Source organism: Brugia malayi (genome assembly GCF_000002995.4).
Source record: "Brugia malayi strain FR3 genome assembly, contig: Bm_v4_ChrX_scaffold_001, whole genome shotgun sequence".
Taxonomy (NCBI): domain Eukaryota; kingdom Metazoa; phylum Nematoda; class Chromadorea; order Rhabditida; family Onchocercidae; genus Brugia; species Brugia malayi.
The window spans coordinates 18,380,846-18,394,636 of record NW_025062479.1 but is presented as its reverse complement, the minus strand read 5'-3'; the positions used below and the strand labels follow the sequence as shown (position 1 = coordinate 18,394,636).

Here is a 13,791-nt window from a genome sequence, read left to right as displayed (position 1 = left end):
AGAACAGTAAGCACTGGCAATTTAGGTGTTTAAAAATTTTCAAATTTGTCACGTATAATGAAACATATACATGAGAAGTTGAGAAATTTAACTTCTAGGTTATATAAAAATTCTGTTTATTTATGTATGCTGCAACAAGTACTTACCTTTCTCAACTGATAAATGTTCCAAAATTGAAAGCTATCATTTTTGCCGAATTCGATGCAGACAAAGGGCCAGTAATTAGAATACAAGTCAGTGAAAACTTCATTTATTTCTTTTGCGTTTTTGCTAAAATATCTAGCTTGATCCCTCACGATGATAAATGATAATGATCTCATTTTATGTCACATTTATCAAAAGACTGCTAAAAACTGTTTAATGGTAAAGTAATGATCAGTTCTATAGATGCCCGATTTTCTCTTCGATGCAAAAAGATTTGATACATTTTCAAATGCTGTAATCCCTAAACCGGAACTGTTTCATCGACTAATCAAAGTGAACCACGTTGAAAACAGTGATGGAAAAGTATACAAAGTGATAGGGCATCCTGTTGGTATCGGTTAGTTCTACTGCTATGTTACGAGAAAACTTGAATGAGCTACTAAATTTTTTTTCCTTTTAAAATCTTTTTTGTTTGGTAGAAACCTGTTCACGCTTACTAGTAACAAAATTTTGATCAAATCTTCTAAAAACAAAAAAATTTAAATTAGTTTGTAAAATTCGACATCAGAATGATTATTATTTTCGCTACAAGTGACTTTCCTAAGTAATTTTTGCGTTTTCGATTCGATTTTGGAATATATAAGAGCTGTTTTAAAATACAAAGTTTTCAAAAAAATAACTTTTAGAAAGTGAAGTAATTTTCCTCAGGCACATTTGTAAATGTTGTGCTGCACTATTGACGAGCACATCATGAATCTTAAAAACTGTTAAAAGTAATTCGAGATATGAGACTACCACATCACAGTTTCTGTTGGATAATTGTAAAAGAAGAAAAAAACAAAACTTCAGAAATTCATGACCAGTATATCTAAAAAAAACTATATATATATCCATATCTATATATATATATCCATATCCTAAAAAACTAATATATTCTTGGAATGATCTTGATAGCTAATAACTATTTCCCAATACCATTTAATATTGTTAGAAAACAATTATTCTTGTAGCATTAAGTTTCAGGAAAATCAGAATGCTCGTGCCTCTTTTCTTTTGCTCGAAAAACTTTTCCTTCAGAGAGTAAATTAGTGAACTGTATATGTTGGCCAATCTTTTTTTTTTTTTCTTTTTTTCCTTTTCACGGTCTTTTTTTCTATAGTGATTAAGGATATGAAATTTTGGGCATCACTAATGTGATATTATGTTCTAGAAATATTGTGAGCTATTTCAGTTGTTATTGTTTAGCAGAAAACAGAATAGTGCCACATATCTTTGCAAATATTAAAAGATTCCAGAGTCTGATTCATATGCTCGCGGTCGCTATATATTCAACGTCTGTTTTGTGGTTGATAAGAACAGTCAGATTGATTGCATGTACGAACCGATGGTTCAGAAATGTGCGGCTTATTTAACGCAAATGGAGAAGGTGAAGGACTTTTAAAGTAGTGAGATGACTAAATTGAAAATTTTTGACGGGTAAACCGAAATACAACTGAAGATATTTAGGATACGCGGTTTTTGTCACAATCGCAGAGTAAATTGCCTGATTTATTGCTGGAAATATTCAAAGGCCTTAACGAGCATGGTACGCAAATTTCGATGCATACTTCTTGAGCAGAAATGGACTTTAATATAGCTTAGTTTTAATTTTAAATTTTATTTAAATTTAGTTTTAATTTTTTAACTGTAGCTCTGAATCTTAGTTTTAATGTTTGTATTTGAACTGATTGTTGTGTTAGGGATGTAAGGTCTGAATTTTTACGCATCACAGCATATTTTCTTAGACACTAATAATTTTAATCAGTAAGTCTCGAAAATATTTTGATATTCCAATCTACTGTATTTTGGGAGTTTCGCTTTGATGTTTAATAGATTAAAATCTTTTATACAGAATGAAAGTCCTGATGGAATGAAACTAATGTCATAACGATATATAATGTTTTTGAAGAAAATATAACTCAGTGATTTTAGGAAAGAAATTTTTGTATTACATTAAAAATATGGCATAAAAATATATTATTAAGATAAGATTTGGATTACTGTTGCCATTATTGTTTTCTTTCTTTGAAAACTTTGTGTTAGAGGCACAGCAAGTATGCTTGTTGTTGATAATATATTTTTTTGATGAGATACAACTGACGTGTTGTTCTTGCCTTATTAGGGCAAAAACATTTGATTTCCAAAAAGAAAAATTTTCGGCTATGCATACTTTTAAGTATAATCACTTGCACATAACTGCAGTTAATTATTCATAAGGAGGAGTTTTGAATTGTAACAATAAACCATTTTTGTTCGTAGATTGAAGAATCAAAATAGTTTACGCAGTATTAAATACTGAATTTGATTTGCCTCCTTAAATCATTCTACTCTCTTAAACACTAGCTTATGTGTGCTATGCATATGTTTTCAGATAAATGTAGTGTTCTTACATGTTTTCACACAAAAAAATTCGAATTTGTATTTACATAACACTATGTTACCATGTTACCATAGATAAGCAGCGAACTAGAAAAGAATATGTAGTGATTACCAATTTCATCATGAAAAATTATAAAGTATTGTGTGGTGCTACGCTGATGAATCAGTTACTTCGAATTGCAGGATTTTTTTTTCCAGGTGAATGCAAAATCCCTGTTACTGATCAAACAACTATATACTTAAAGTTGTGTCCTTCGTTTCATGGTATTGAGCCACCTAAGGTGGGTTGTTCGAGTTACCTCCAAATGCAGAATCTTAGTGTAGACATTTTTTTTTTTTTGATTGCTAAAGCTTAGGTTAGCGTAAACTTCGATTAAACCGGTTGATTTTCGAATATAAGCGATTGTTGTGACATTTAGCAAATTGTATAAAACTCTGTACAACAATCATTATTCTCAGGTAGAGCCATACATGGTGCCGATGTTTACACAAATACCACCGCCAAATACACCAAATCATATCTCAAAAATGGATGTTCTATCACAGAAGGTTTCTTTAGTCAATGATGCATGTCATTTAATTTTTATATTTTTAAAGGACTTTTACTTTTAGTCGTTGAGCTTGCAATACAAGTTATATCGCCGTTACACGTAACAACACTTCTTTAGAAGTAACTTTTTTAAAACAAGCTAATATGTAATTGAATATTATATGTAATTACATTTTATCAAAACTGTTATGTCGTTGCATACTACACTATTTTCGATTGCTATTGGACTTTTCATTTTATATATTGCAACATGATACTTACTTTTGTGTACTGAAATCTATTTCATATCAACATACATTATAAGAAAAAAGCGAAAACCAAATAGAATGTTGCCAAATTTAAAATGACGCGCACTTTTGTACGACATTATTAAAGCATTTTATTAGCTGGAGTTATTCCAGCTATACGATGACTCTGAAAATAATAGGTGGAATCGATGAATATGTTGTGTTAAAATTTATTAGAAAAATATTGAGTTGAATTTAAAGGAAAGCTCGTCATTGATTTCAGATTTGTCCTAAAGTGGACGGTGTATGTTGCATTAAAGAAATTGCCATGTTAGTACAAATAGATACTGATCTAGTAATGCGATGTGTTCGTAATTTGCATTTCTATGGTTGTTTAACATTAATACCTCTCTTTATGTATGCTAACACATACGTTGCCACCGAACAGCTACATGATTTTTATATGAATACCGATCTTATCAAAGTTAGTACTCAGTATTTTGTTTTTTCGAATATATTGCTTCTGTAATCAAAAAATCAACAAGAGTTATCGGAATTTTACTAGTTAAATTAGGGAACTTTGTTTTTTCTTCTTTCATAAATGAGATTTCCATCGCAATAATTACACCTTTCTCTTTTGCGATCATCCATTTCCATTTAATGATGATTGGAGAGTGATTTTGCTTGTCCTCAGTAGATATACAAAGGAAGTAAGTTCTCAACATTTTCTAAATCTTATTGTTGGGCAAAGTTTCATTTTCAAATTATCTCAACTTGCATTAAATTCATTTGCTTACTAATCATTTCATGAATGTTTGGATTTTATACGGCCAGTAAATGATGGAGGTGAACGTTCAGGTCGAAAACCACTATTTCCTGATGTATTCCGATTATATGCTAGTTTGAAAGTATGTTTGTCGGAGCTATTTCACTAATAATCTTCTAAATTAGAATTACAAGTTATAATTCACATTTCCGTAATGTTGCGTGATAATTTATCTGGATCATTTTCATTTTATTTAAACTCGTTTTCAGACAGGTATGACAATGAAAGATTGGTGTGAAAGGATGTCTCCTAGGCAGTACAATGTTGATGAAAGACGTGCGATACAATTTGGTATATGTCACGGATTTGTTCGAAAGCTGTGCATTTATCCTGTGTGTTTGAAGAAGTGCGATATGCGAAGGTAAATTTACCTGTTTCAAGTTTTTTTTTTTTTTTTTTTTTTTTATTGAAAAGGTGGAAATATTTCCAACTAAATTTATCGTTACTCCATTTTCGTTTTTTTTGATGGACACATGGATCCGTTCATGTATTTAATTCTTAATTCTTCATAAATTCATTGTTTGATCGACTGCACTGATTCTAAACTTTAAGAAAAGGTCTACAATATAAAGCAGAATCTCACATTTACTTTTATTTAATTTACTGTTTATATGTAAGAGAGAGTATAACTTTTAGAAACAAGTTATATCACTGAATATTATTTTCATGTTAAATTTACTTACAGGATAGCTAAATTATGCGATGGTACTCGCTCTTTGGAAGATTTAGCAGTCATTTTTGCTATTTCACCAGTTAGATTGTTGGAAGCTGTTCGTGATGATGGAAATTTTGTTTTCATTTCAAAGTAGAATAAGTATTATATAGAAGATTGGGAATAGAAACCTTTCAGCTATTTTTAATTAAGAAATCACAATTTATCTAAAGTAAAAATTGCTGAAGAATTGAAGTGATGGGAACTATAAGCTTTAAAGAACTATTATACGTAATATTTTAAATTTTTTGGAAAGAATCTGCGTTCGAATGATGAAACTTAAAGAGCATTTTCTCACAGTTTTAAAAGTTGAGGTTGATAATGTCAGATATTTCCCCGCTTTATAGTTATGAATTGTTCTAAAACTATCGTTTGTCATTGCTTCATAAGTTATGGCTTTTCTTTTTCTGTGTTAACTATTCGTCATTTTTTTGCGTCTTCATGTTTTTTGTTTATTTTCGCTATGCACACATATAAAAAGGTATTATTCAAGTTTTTATTATCAAATTATCAAATGAAAGTATGCATTGATAGGTATAGCGGAAAATCCAAATACATATTTAGTTCACTCATACAAGTACCACTTTGCAAGTGCCTTTCTTATCTTTGAAGATATTTCGGTCCACAGAATATGACAATGAATGAGCGCTGTACGCGTGGTGTAAACTTAATCAGATAGGAATTGCTGTGGTGCCTTCTACTTTTAAATTACATCACAGTTTACGAAGAGACTGAGGACGACGATACTGAAATATTGAGATTAATGTGGAAATATGGAGAAGGAGTACTACTGTCATCAGCAAAACGATGATTGTGACTTCGCTAAACTTTTTTGGCTTAATCCATGATAAGGAGGTTTTGTTCAATGCATTCTTGAATTTCGTTTCTGACTAAGCAGTCGAAGTTTTTTTTGGAAAAACGGATCATTAAATCTTTTCCACTCCCAATTATTTGGAGATGTTTTCTTTGTTTTATATGAAACATGTTAATTCCCACACAACAGCAGTTCGAACACTTTCAGTATTCTGAAGTACTAAGGTTTAATGATGTATTCGTCCATAAAATAGGAGGTATATAAAAAGGATGGGTTAGAAGCTGAAAGCGCAGTAATACAAGCAGAGTATATATATGTATTGAAAATTTGAATAATTCGTGCAAACGAATCAACGAACTGTTGTATCCCGTATAGCTTACTTTTTCTGAATTAGATTAGAATGCACTCTCAAAATGAAGTGAAAGGCGAAAAATAAGCTAATAAAACATACAGGAATTTTCCCTAATCTCTAGTAAATTTTTTCTACCTATACTGAAAATTTTGCTATTATAGATGATGTAGGCCTTAGGAAACCAAAAAACTATTATAATCCTTTGATGTTTACCTTTCCAATATGCTTTTGTGCAAATAATTCCACTAGTTTAACCCCATTTTGTGGTAGGAGATGGGAAATAATATAAACTCGTGTAATATCAGTGCAATTCAATTATGAACGAAAACTGAGAAGTTTTGTCCTCTTTTTGTTCAATACATAATATTACCATCTGCTTGTTGTCCCATAGAATTTATAATAGGACAATGCTTATAAAACTTTTTGAATAACTCATCAGCAGAGGAAGCTCCTGCAATGTACAACCATCGAGAATTGCATAATGGATATATAGCGGTTATAATTCGGAGATATGTAAAGTGCTAGATATACGTAAAAGTGATTGGTTATAGCAATTTGTATAAGTGGTTCTGACTAGATCTTAATTAACTGCGTAATTCGCACATTTGTTGTAATTTTCAATGTTCTCTTCAATACTGGATAAACAGGAAATTTCTAGCACTCTCTGTAGCGATTTGCAGATCCTAGGAAACTTCCATACTAATCGCACCCTAGCCGTCCTTATTCGTTTGATATTTATCATATTCCTAATCGGATCTGCTTTCAATATCTTACTACCTCTTCAATTTTATTGCCTTGCAAGAATTTATCTCCGAAATTCATACTAGAATGATCTACATAGCAACCTACAACTTACATTCCTGACTCATATTTTTTTTTTTTAATTCTTAAAAGTTCACGAAATTATCTTAATGAGACCAAGAAATACTAAATTTCCTGGTAATCCCACTTTCGAAGATTTTAAAACAAAAAAAAAAGCAATGTTGTAAAAAATGTCCTCATGTCTACCGTATGTATGCAGTAAAAAAATATATCTTTTACTTCAGGACAAATTTGCAAGATTTCAGGCAAAATTTTCTAACTTGAAGATATTGCAAAATCCAAGTACTTCGGACTTTTCTCGTATCTTCTAAGTTAAATTATGAAGTCTATAATATTTCTGATAGAGCATTTAAAAACATGACATAAAGACATAGCTTATAAATTACATAGGGACGTTTCTTTATGAACTATCTTCAAAAATAATAGGATGAGGATGTTTAATATCCCTATTTTCGATTTAAAAAGACTACTCTTCACGGCACTCTCAACATACAAAGAAGTCATGTGTAACACTTGAAAGGTTCTAGATTTACTCCTTTTGTTTATAAAGATTAATTTGCAAAAAAATTATCGAGAAGATGAGAATTCATCAAATGGCCGTTATATCGCGAAACAAAATAACGTTGAATATATTTTTTCCAAAAATAGTGCGAAGTTTTAGGCAGCTAGTCAAAAAATTCTTTCACTAATTACGTTCAGCATTCCTTTTACTTACATCCTTATATTTCAATTCCTTACAAATTTCTTTTTCAACTGATCAGATGACAGTTTCACAATATCCACTTTCGAAGAATTAGAAAACTAAGTCTTGAAATGAGGGATTCATCGTTCCAATAAATTGTCATTGCCATTCAAATGTGCTCTGTCAGTCACAGCCATCGTTTCAGATTGCTCCTCCATACGAGCTCTATAGTGGCCGAACATTACGTTAATAATTTCACTAACCAGTAAATCGCCACCATTTGTCTGTAACGAAAGACATACCATTAGGATATTGACGAATAGCTGGGAACCTTAAGCTCCTGCCTATCTTTTTCAGCATATCGCACCAGCTTGAATGACAAGTTTTTTCTCCCTGATCAGTATAATTTAATAGCAATAAGTTGGCTACGCACTAGCAATAGTGATATGACCATACTGTGAAAAGTGCATGCTGTTAAACAAACTGATATGAAACCTCGATAAGTCGCAAAATGAAGATACCATCGGGCCGCAGAAATCTTCTAACAAAATCATGAAGATATTTCTCTGTTTTCGGATCTCTGAAATCCGAAATAGCACCGGCACACCGCAGATAACGTGTTACAAATTGCCGCTGATTCGATCCAAGCATCAGTGCAAAGACGTAATACAACAACGATAACACTGACAAAGTTCCAACCAGAACAAACCACCACCTGTCAATAATTCTAATAAGAATAGCAATGGACTATACTATCTGGAGAACAGCGATCATTAACTTTACAAGACGATTAGGGAAAAGAACATAATTTGTTTACCATAAGAAAATGTACACTTTTTCGTTGAACATATTAATCATCAAGACACATTGCACTGTCCAACGATGAATATTGCCCAGCACACGGATCTGAATTTGTAACTTTTACTTCAGAAATACACCAAAGATCTTATACTCATTTTTTTCATCACAACTTCGTTATTGTTCATAAAATGAGTTCAAAAAACTACTTTAAAAAAAAAAGGAGTGAAATGAATTAACAGGAAATGAATAACCGACATGAAAGTCGCACATTGTGACTCGAGGGAAATGACCGGATTCACTCCATTCCTTACCGCGCCATATATCAGAAAGAATACCCGCGCCCCACAGAGTATATTGCGGTCCCAGAAATGCATTTAGAATGACGAATTGTAGAATCACATTGATCACATACAGCAACTGTGATTATGAAAATTGAAACATGAAAATATGGATTGTACTACGTGTTCTAGGAAACAAGAACTCTATATTCTACTGAAATACGGAAATTTTGATTGTCAATATGAAAGTACTGAAAAATACTGAGGAAAAAAGTAATTTCACATTAGGTAAGTATAAGATAACAACAATACAATCATATTCATTTTCAAAAGTCCACTTTTTTATGAAAATAATACGTCTACCAAACAGATGTGAAATTACGCACTTTGGTAAAAAGGTATAAGACAATCAGATAGACTCCACTTCGTTTGCCAAGATGAAAGCAATCAAACGATCCTCAAAAATTGAAAAATTTTCGTTAAATGATTAGTACAGTTTTAGAGAAAATAATTTTAATGCTATGTTTTATGCTCAATAAATAATCTGAACTGCGGCTTTAAACTGTGATTTCGAACTGAATCAAAACAGTTAAAGCAGATAATTCTTCGAGCATCAAACATTCGCAAAAAATTAAAGAAGGAAAGACCAGTTCGGAGCTCTCTCTGCATATCCAACGCATCGCGCAAATGATCTGCTGCGATGTGCACTTGTGCAAGGCGGGAACTTTTGTCGAATTTTTTTTTCACCATAGCCGCTGAATTAAGAATTCCTTTCACATTAACACCTACAATAATGACCATACAAGCATAAAATCCAAAAATTCAATGAATCCTTATTAACATTAAGTCAAGCTACTAAAAAGTTTGAAAATTTCTTGAAAGTGAAGAATTGGAAGAATAGAAAACAAGGACTGGTCGACCTGTATGAGAATTCATCGTTCGCCAAACAATGGACGGAAAATAAAACAAAAATGCTTGGAGTGCCAAAACGATTGGTACCCATTGGTAGTATCCAATAACCTGATACCACATCAGCATATATATATTTAATTATCAATTTTTAATTTCTTATGGGACAGAAGCTATTTCTTCTGACTTATAACTGTTCAGAGGAACAAACTGCCTAACTTGTTGAAATAAGAAATTCTATGCTTTCAAGCTAGAAGAAGAAGTTTTTCTTTTTTTTTTTTTCTTTTTTTTTTTTATAAAAAAAGTATCACTAATTTAAAAAAGAAAAAAAAGTAACACTATCGTTAGTTTTTTTTTTATAAAATAAGGTATCACTAAAATGGGAGGAAGACATTCGACGGCAGAGCTAACCATTCATTTTAACGATAACGGTTATTATCATGAAATATGATACTCGACAGCATGAAAGGTTATAAAATAGAAATTTCAACTCTGCTATTCGATAAATATGTGCAGTATAATGTATGCATGGTGAAATTTGAAAACAAACCGATTCATCTCTCTGCGAATATTCGTGTGGTATTTCACTCTCCAAAGGCATATAATAACTTCCTTTGATAAAGCAATAAGTTTCCGTGTATCTAAAAGAAAACAGTATTGGGAGCGGGAGAGAGAAGGGAGGGGGTACTGAATAGAAAGCATTATTATTTGGTTACCCCTTAAAAATTGTAACAACATTTCCATTGTAACATTTAAAAAACTAGGGTTGAACTAAAATAGCTTTTTGATCGATGGACATCAGATGTTGGGACAAATTAGTATGGCGTATTTTTTTTCTTTTCAGAAAATTTTCCTTACTCCTTTTACAAAATAATAGATAATATTAAGCACAATTTCAAACCCTGAAAAAAAGATGCCAGATTTTCGGCAAGTTAGCCACCACTAAAAAAACAAATGCAAAGATATTACTGACATTCACTTACTTTTCCCATGCTCCAGTGAACTGTGCAGGCACCCAACACTGAAATATTTCTTTTTCAACCTGAATTCTAGTCACTTTATGGCGGCCAAGCATTTTTCGAATCACTTTATTTCTGATGAGTTTAAAATTTTTTGAAAGTCTCAAAATCGTGTGTTTGGCCCGTATTTATGCCGACATCTGAACTATGCTAAAATATTTTAACAGAAATATTTTTTGTTAAATATTTTCAGGATAAAAGTAACAAATCAAATAGGATAGAAATAATAAAAATGAATAAAACACAGACTCACCTGAATCGGTTTACCAACATATTGCGTTGCAGCAAGGGTAAAGGCAGTAAGTGCAATGATCAGTGCCGTATACTGATAATTCAGTCGATCAATGATATCATTTGACTGGTAATTTCGATGGAATTTCGACAAATAAGGTGCTATTACGCCGATCATCGTGCTTACAAGTCCAACAACCTGAAACTTCCTGTTTAGTACCATCAGGGAACCAAATACACGCGCGAGTAACAATTGAGCAAGTTTCTAAAATTCTAAATATAATTACGGATGCCGATGAGGAAGAAATGCCGAATGCTTCATTCCTGTAATATTTATTCTTTTAAGCAAGCACGTTAACGAACAATTTATGCTGCACGAACATGAATTTGCGTCGGCCGTTGAAATAAATCCACTAAGACAGTCTTTTTATTATTCGGATGTGGAACACATCAATTTAATTCTGACTCATTTTGTAGTCACTTAAGCGTCTTAAGCGCATTTGTCTATCGGTCAAATTGGCACTTATTAGAAGTTTTAATATTAATTTTTCAGCCTTTATATGGTTTCAGTCATTCAATTTGAGCCGTTACTATCTCATCGTACCGACGCATCGACAAATGTTTCATACAAAAATCACATATCCGCTGCAAGATAAATGGCGGTGTAGCTTGACTTCGAACGACCTATACTACTTCTTGTACAATGCTCAAAGGGAGAGCTATAAGTTTCGAATCTCTCGAATTTTAGTAAATAATGTTTTAAATACGGAATTTGTAGAATCAGTCTAAGTCCAACATCGCTGCTTGACAACAAAATTGCTTACATATAAGACTGACGACCGCATGCTTTAGGTTATTCATTTCTCTCAATTTCGACTTATGATGAATCATTTACACAGGAAAGTCAAGTTCTCGGAACTTGATTCTTTCAGACTAATGCAGGTAATGGAATTTTTAAGCTGGATGAAAAAAAGGCATAGGCCTTCAGAAGTACGGGGGAAATCTCTCCTCATTCTCAAATCCGATATCATCTGAAAACACTTAAGTATGCACACAAAAAATGTGAATAGAAGAGTGAAAAATGAGGAGTGATGAAATGATACTAATGTGCAGTTACTGTCTGTCAATACTACCTGCGATCTATCTGTCAACACCAGTCCACGATCTGACGAGAGACGTACAACAGTTTGCACTCCTAGTTTCGGTGAGTTTTATTATTTGTCAAGGACGAAACGAAAACTTGCAATTACTTGCAAACAGATGGGAATCAATCGATCAATTGGAAAGAGTGATGATGGTGTGATGAGACAAGTTCCGCCATATCGAGCTGTGCAGCACCTCAAACCGTTCACTATCTACTATCAGCCACCACTCCTTCTGAAATTGTCGTCATTCTGTGCCGTCTCATTGAATTGTATTCACCCATCATCGCTCTACACAAACTGTTCTGAATTTTCATACTGAATTCATTATGCTGTCTGTTTGTTTCTTCTCTTCTTTGTTCATTTATCATATTCTGCCTAAATTGCATTTACAACAAATATCATAGAACAATTCGCGAATCACAGCATCGCGTACGATCATTTCATCCACCGTAAAATCTCAAATTTTGGGCGGTCTTAAAATATATCGCCTACAAGAAAGAGGTACGGATTTATTTTTGTCTTAAAGTACGCCCAGATTTGAATATAAATAAAAAAATTGCTAAAAACTCCATTAATACCTGAAATTTAAGAGAAAAAAAAAAAAAAAAAAAACTTTAAGTCACATTTTGATGCTATAACGCTAAGACTGCCATTTAAAAATCGTACAATAGAATAGAACTTTTAGAAAAAACCTAAGTTTTTAATAAACATCCAAAACAAATCTACTTTAGAAACGAAATTAATAAAAAAGGAAACAAAAACAGCAAAATAAAAGAAATCGTTAAAATATAAATTAAAAATTGACCAAAAAGAAATTAACAAAACGAACAATAAATAAAAATTACACTAAAACAGTAAACTAACATAATTTTAAAAAAAAAGTAAAAAACGAAAGTACATTAGATCAACACATAGTTACAACTATAATTTGGTAAGAACATAACAAACCTTGACACCCTATTTCCATTAATCATTAATGATAAAAATCTTGAAATTCCAAATTTTTTAGACCGACTAAATATTTAAACTAAGAATTTAACTCAATAAATACTCTAAATATTAACCTTTCCAACATTCCAAAGAAATTAGCTCTAAAAGATAGGTATACACTTATGATTTACACCACAAATTTCGGAATTTTATAGCTGACCATGAAACAATCCGCAACAATAATTAAAAGTAATTTTTGTCAATAAATCATTTAAAACATCTAACTTAACAAAACACTGAAACAATTCAGATTGCGCTTTGAAAATGTTTATGGAAAAGATGCTATAAATTTATAAGCAGTATAGATTTCAACTGATCTTTTTGTTATACTCGCAACTGCTTGTACTTAAAGCTTCTCATTACCTGGACCATCAATCATAACTTTCATAGTCTATTAATATGTATATCAACGAAGACTATATCCACAGCGCAACGATTAGTCAAACAAGTCGATGCCACTGCATAGAATCATCTGTTCCATCGCCTAAATGAAAAATCTATAAAAAATTCATAGTTTGTGGAAACACTAGTATTGAAACACCTTGAATGGTCCATCATCTTTCGTCTTACCACGATCCTACGCATTATTAATTTCTTTTAAGCCTTTTTTGATAGCACCAAACATTGAAAAACCATGTAATTTAACCGAATCTCATCTATCAACGACTTTATATATAGCGATTTTAACATTTTTGAGGAAAAAATAGGCAATTTGTCTAATTAGGAACAAAATAAGACTCGCACGTACCAAAAGCCCGAAACAGCGAATATCTGAATGAAAATAATATAAATTCTATTAATAATCAATTCGATTTTTTTGGAGTAGTAAATTTTAAAGGACGACATATTTTGGAGTAGTAAATTTCAAACA

At 31.8% G+C, this 13,791-nt stretch overlaps 2 protein-coding genes across 3 annotated transcripts; one reads left to right on the top strand and one right to left on the bottom strand.

The window, feature by feature from the left end:
• Window positions 1-122: 122 nt before the first annotated feature.
• On the top strand, window positions 123-4,974 carry Bma-nprl-2 (Uncharacterized protein; the record flags this gene model as incomplete). The annotated part of the gene is made up of 10 exons (XM_043075300.1): window positions 123-233; window positions 388-541; window positions 1,440-1,570; window positions 1,651-1,729; window positions 2,761-2,843; window positions 3,022-3,111; window positions 3,623-3,728; window positions 4,174-4,247; window positions 4,375-4,526; window positions 4,851-4,974. The coding sequence occupies 10 exons, from the start codon at window positions 123-125 to the stop codon at window positions 4,972-4,974; spliced, it is 1,104 nt and encodes a 367-aa protein (XP_042931234.1).
• Window positions 4,975-7,687: 2,713 nt separating this feature from the next.
• Window positions 7,688-10,963, bottom strand: Bma-inx-5 (Uncharacterized protein; the record flags this gene model as incomplete). 2 transcript variants are annotated; one of them, XM_001898098.2, is made up of 10 exons in its annotated part: window positions 7,688-7,831; window positions 8,043-8,262; window positions 8,365-8,453; window positions 8,604-8,765; window positions 9,013-9,083; window positions 9,274-9,411; window positions 9,547-9,646; window positions 10,086-10,176; window positions 10,519-10,556; window positions 10,808-10,963. In XM_001898098.2, 10 exons carry the CDS (start codon window positions 10,961-10,963, stop codon window positions 7,688-7,690), a joined length of 1,209 nt encoding a protein of 402 aa, XP_001898133.2. The 2 variants fall into 2 exon arrangements, with proteins under 2 accessions (XP_001898133.2, XP_042931233.1); XM_043075299.1 differs by lacking the exons at window positions 9,013-9,083; window positions 9,274-9,411; window positions 9,547-9,646; ... (1 more) ...; window positions 10,519-10,556; window positions 10,808-10,963 and having other exon boundaries at window positions 8,604-8,618.
• Between the last annotated feature and the right edge of the window lie 2,828 nt (window positions 10,964-13,791).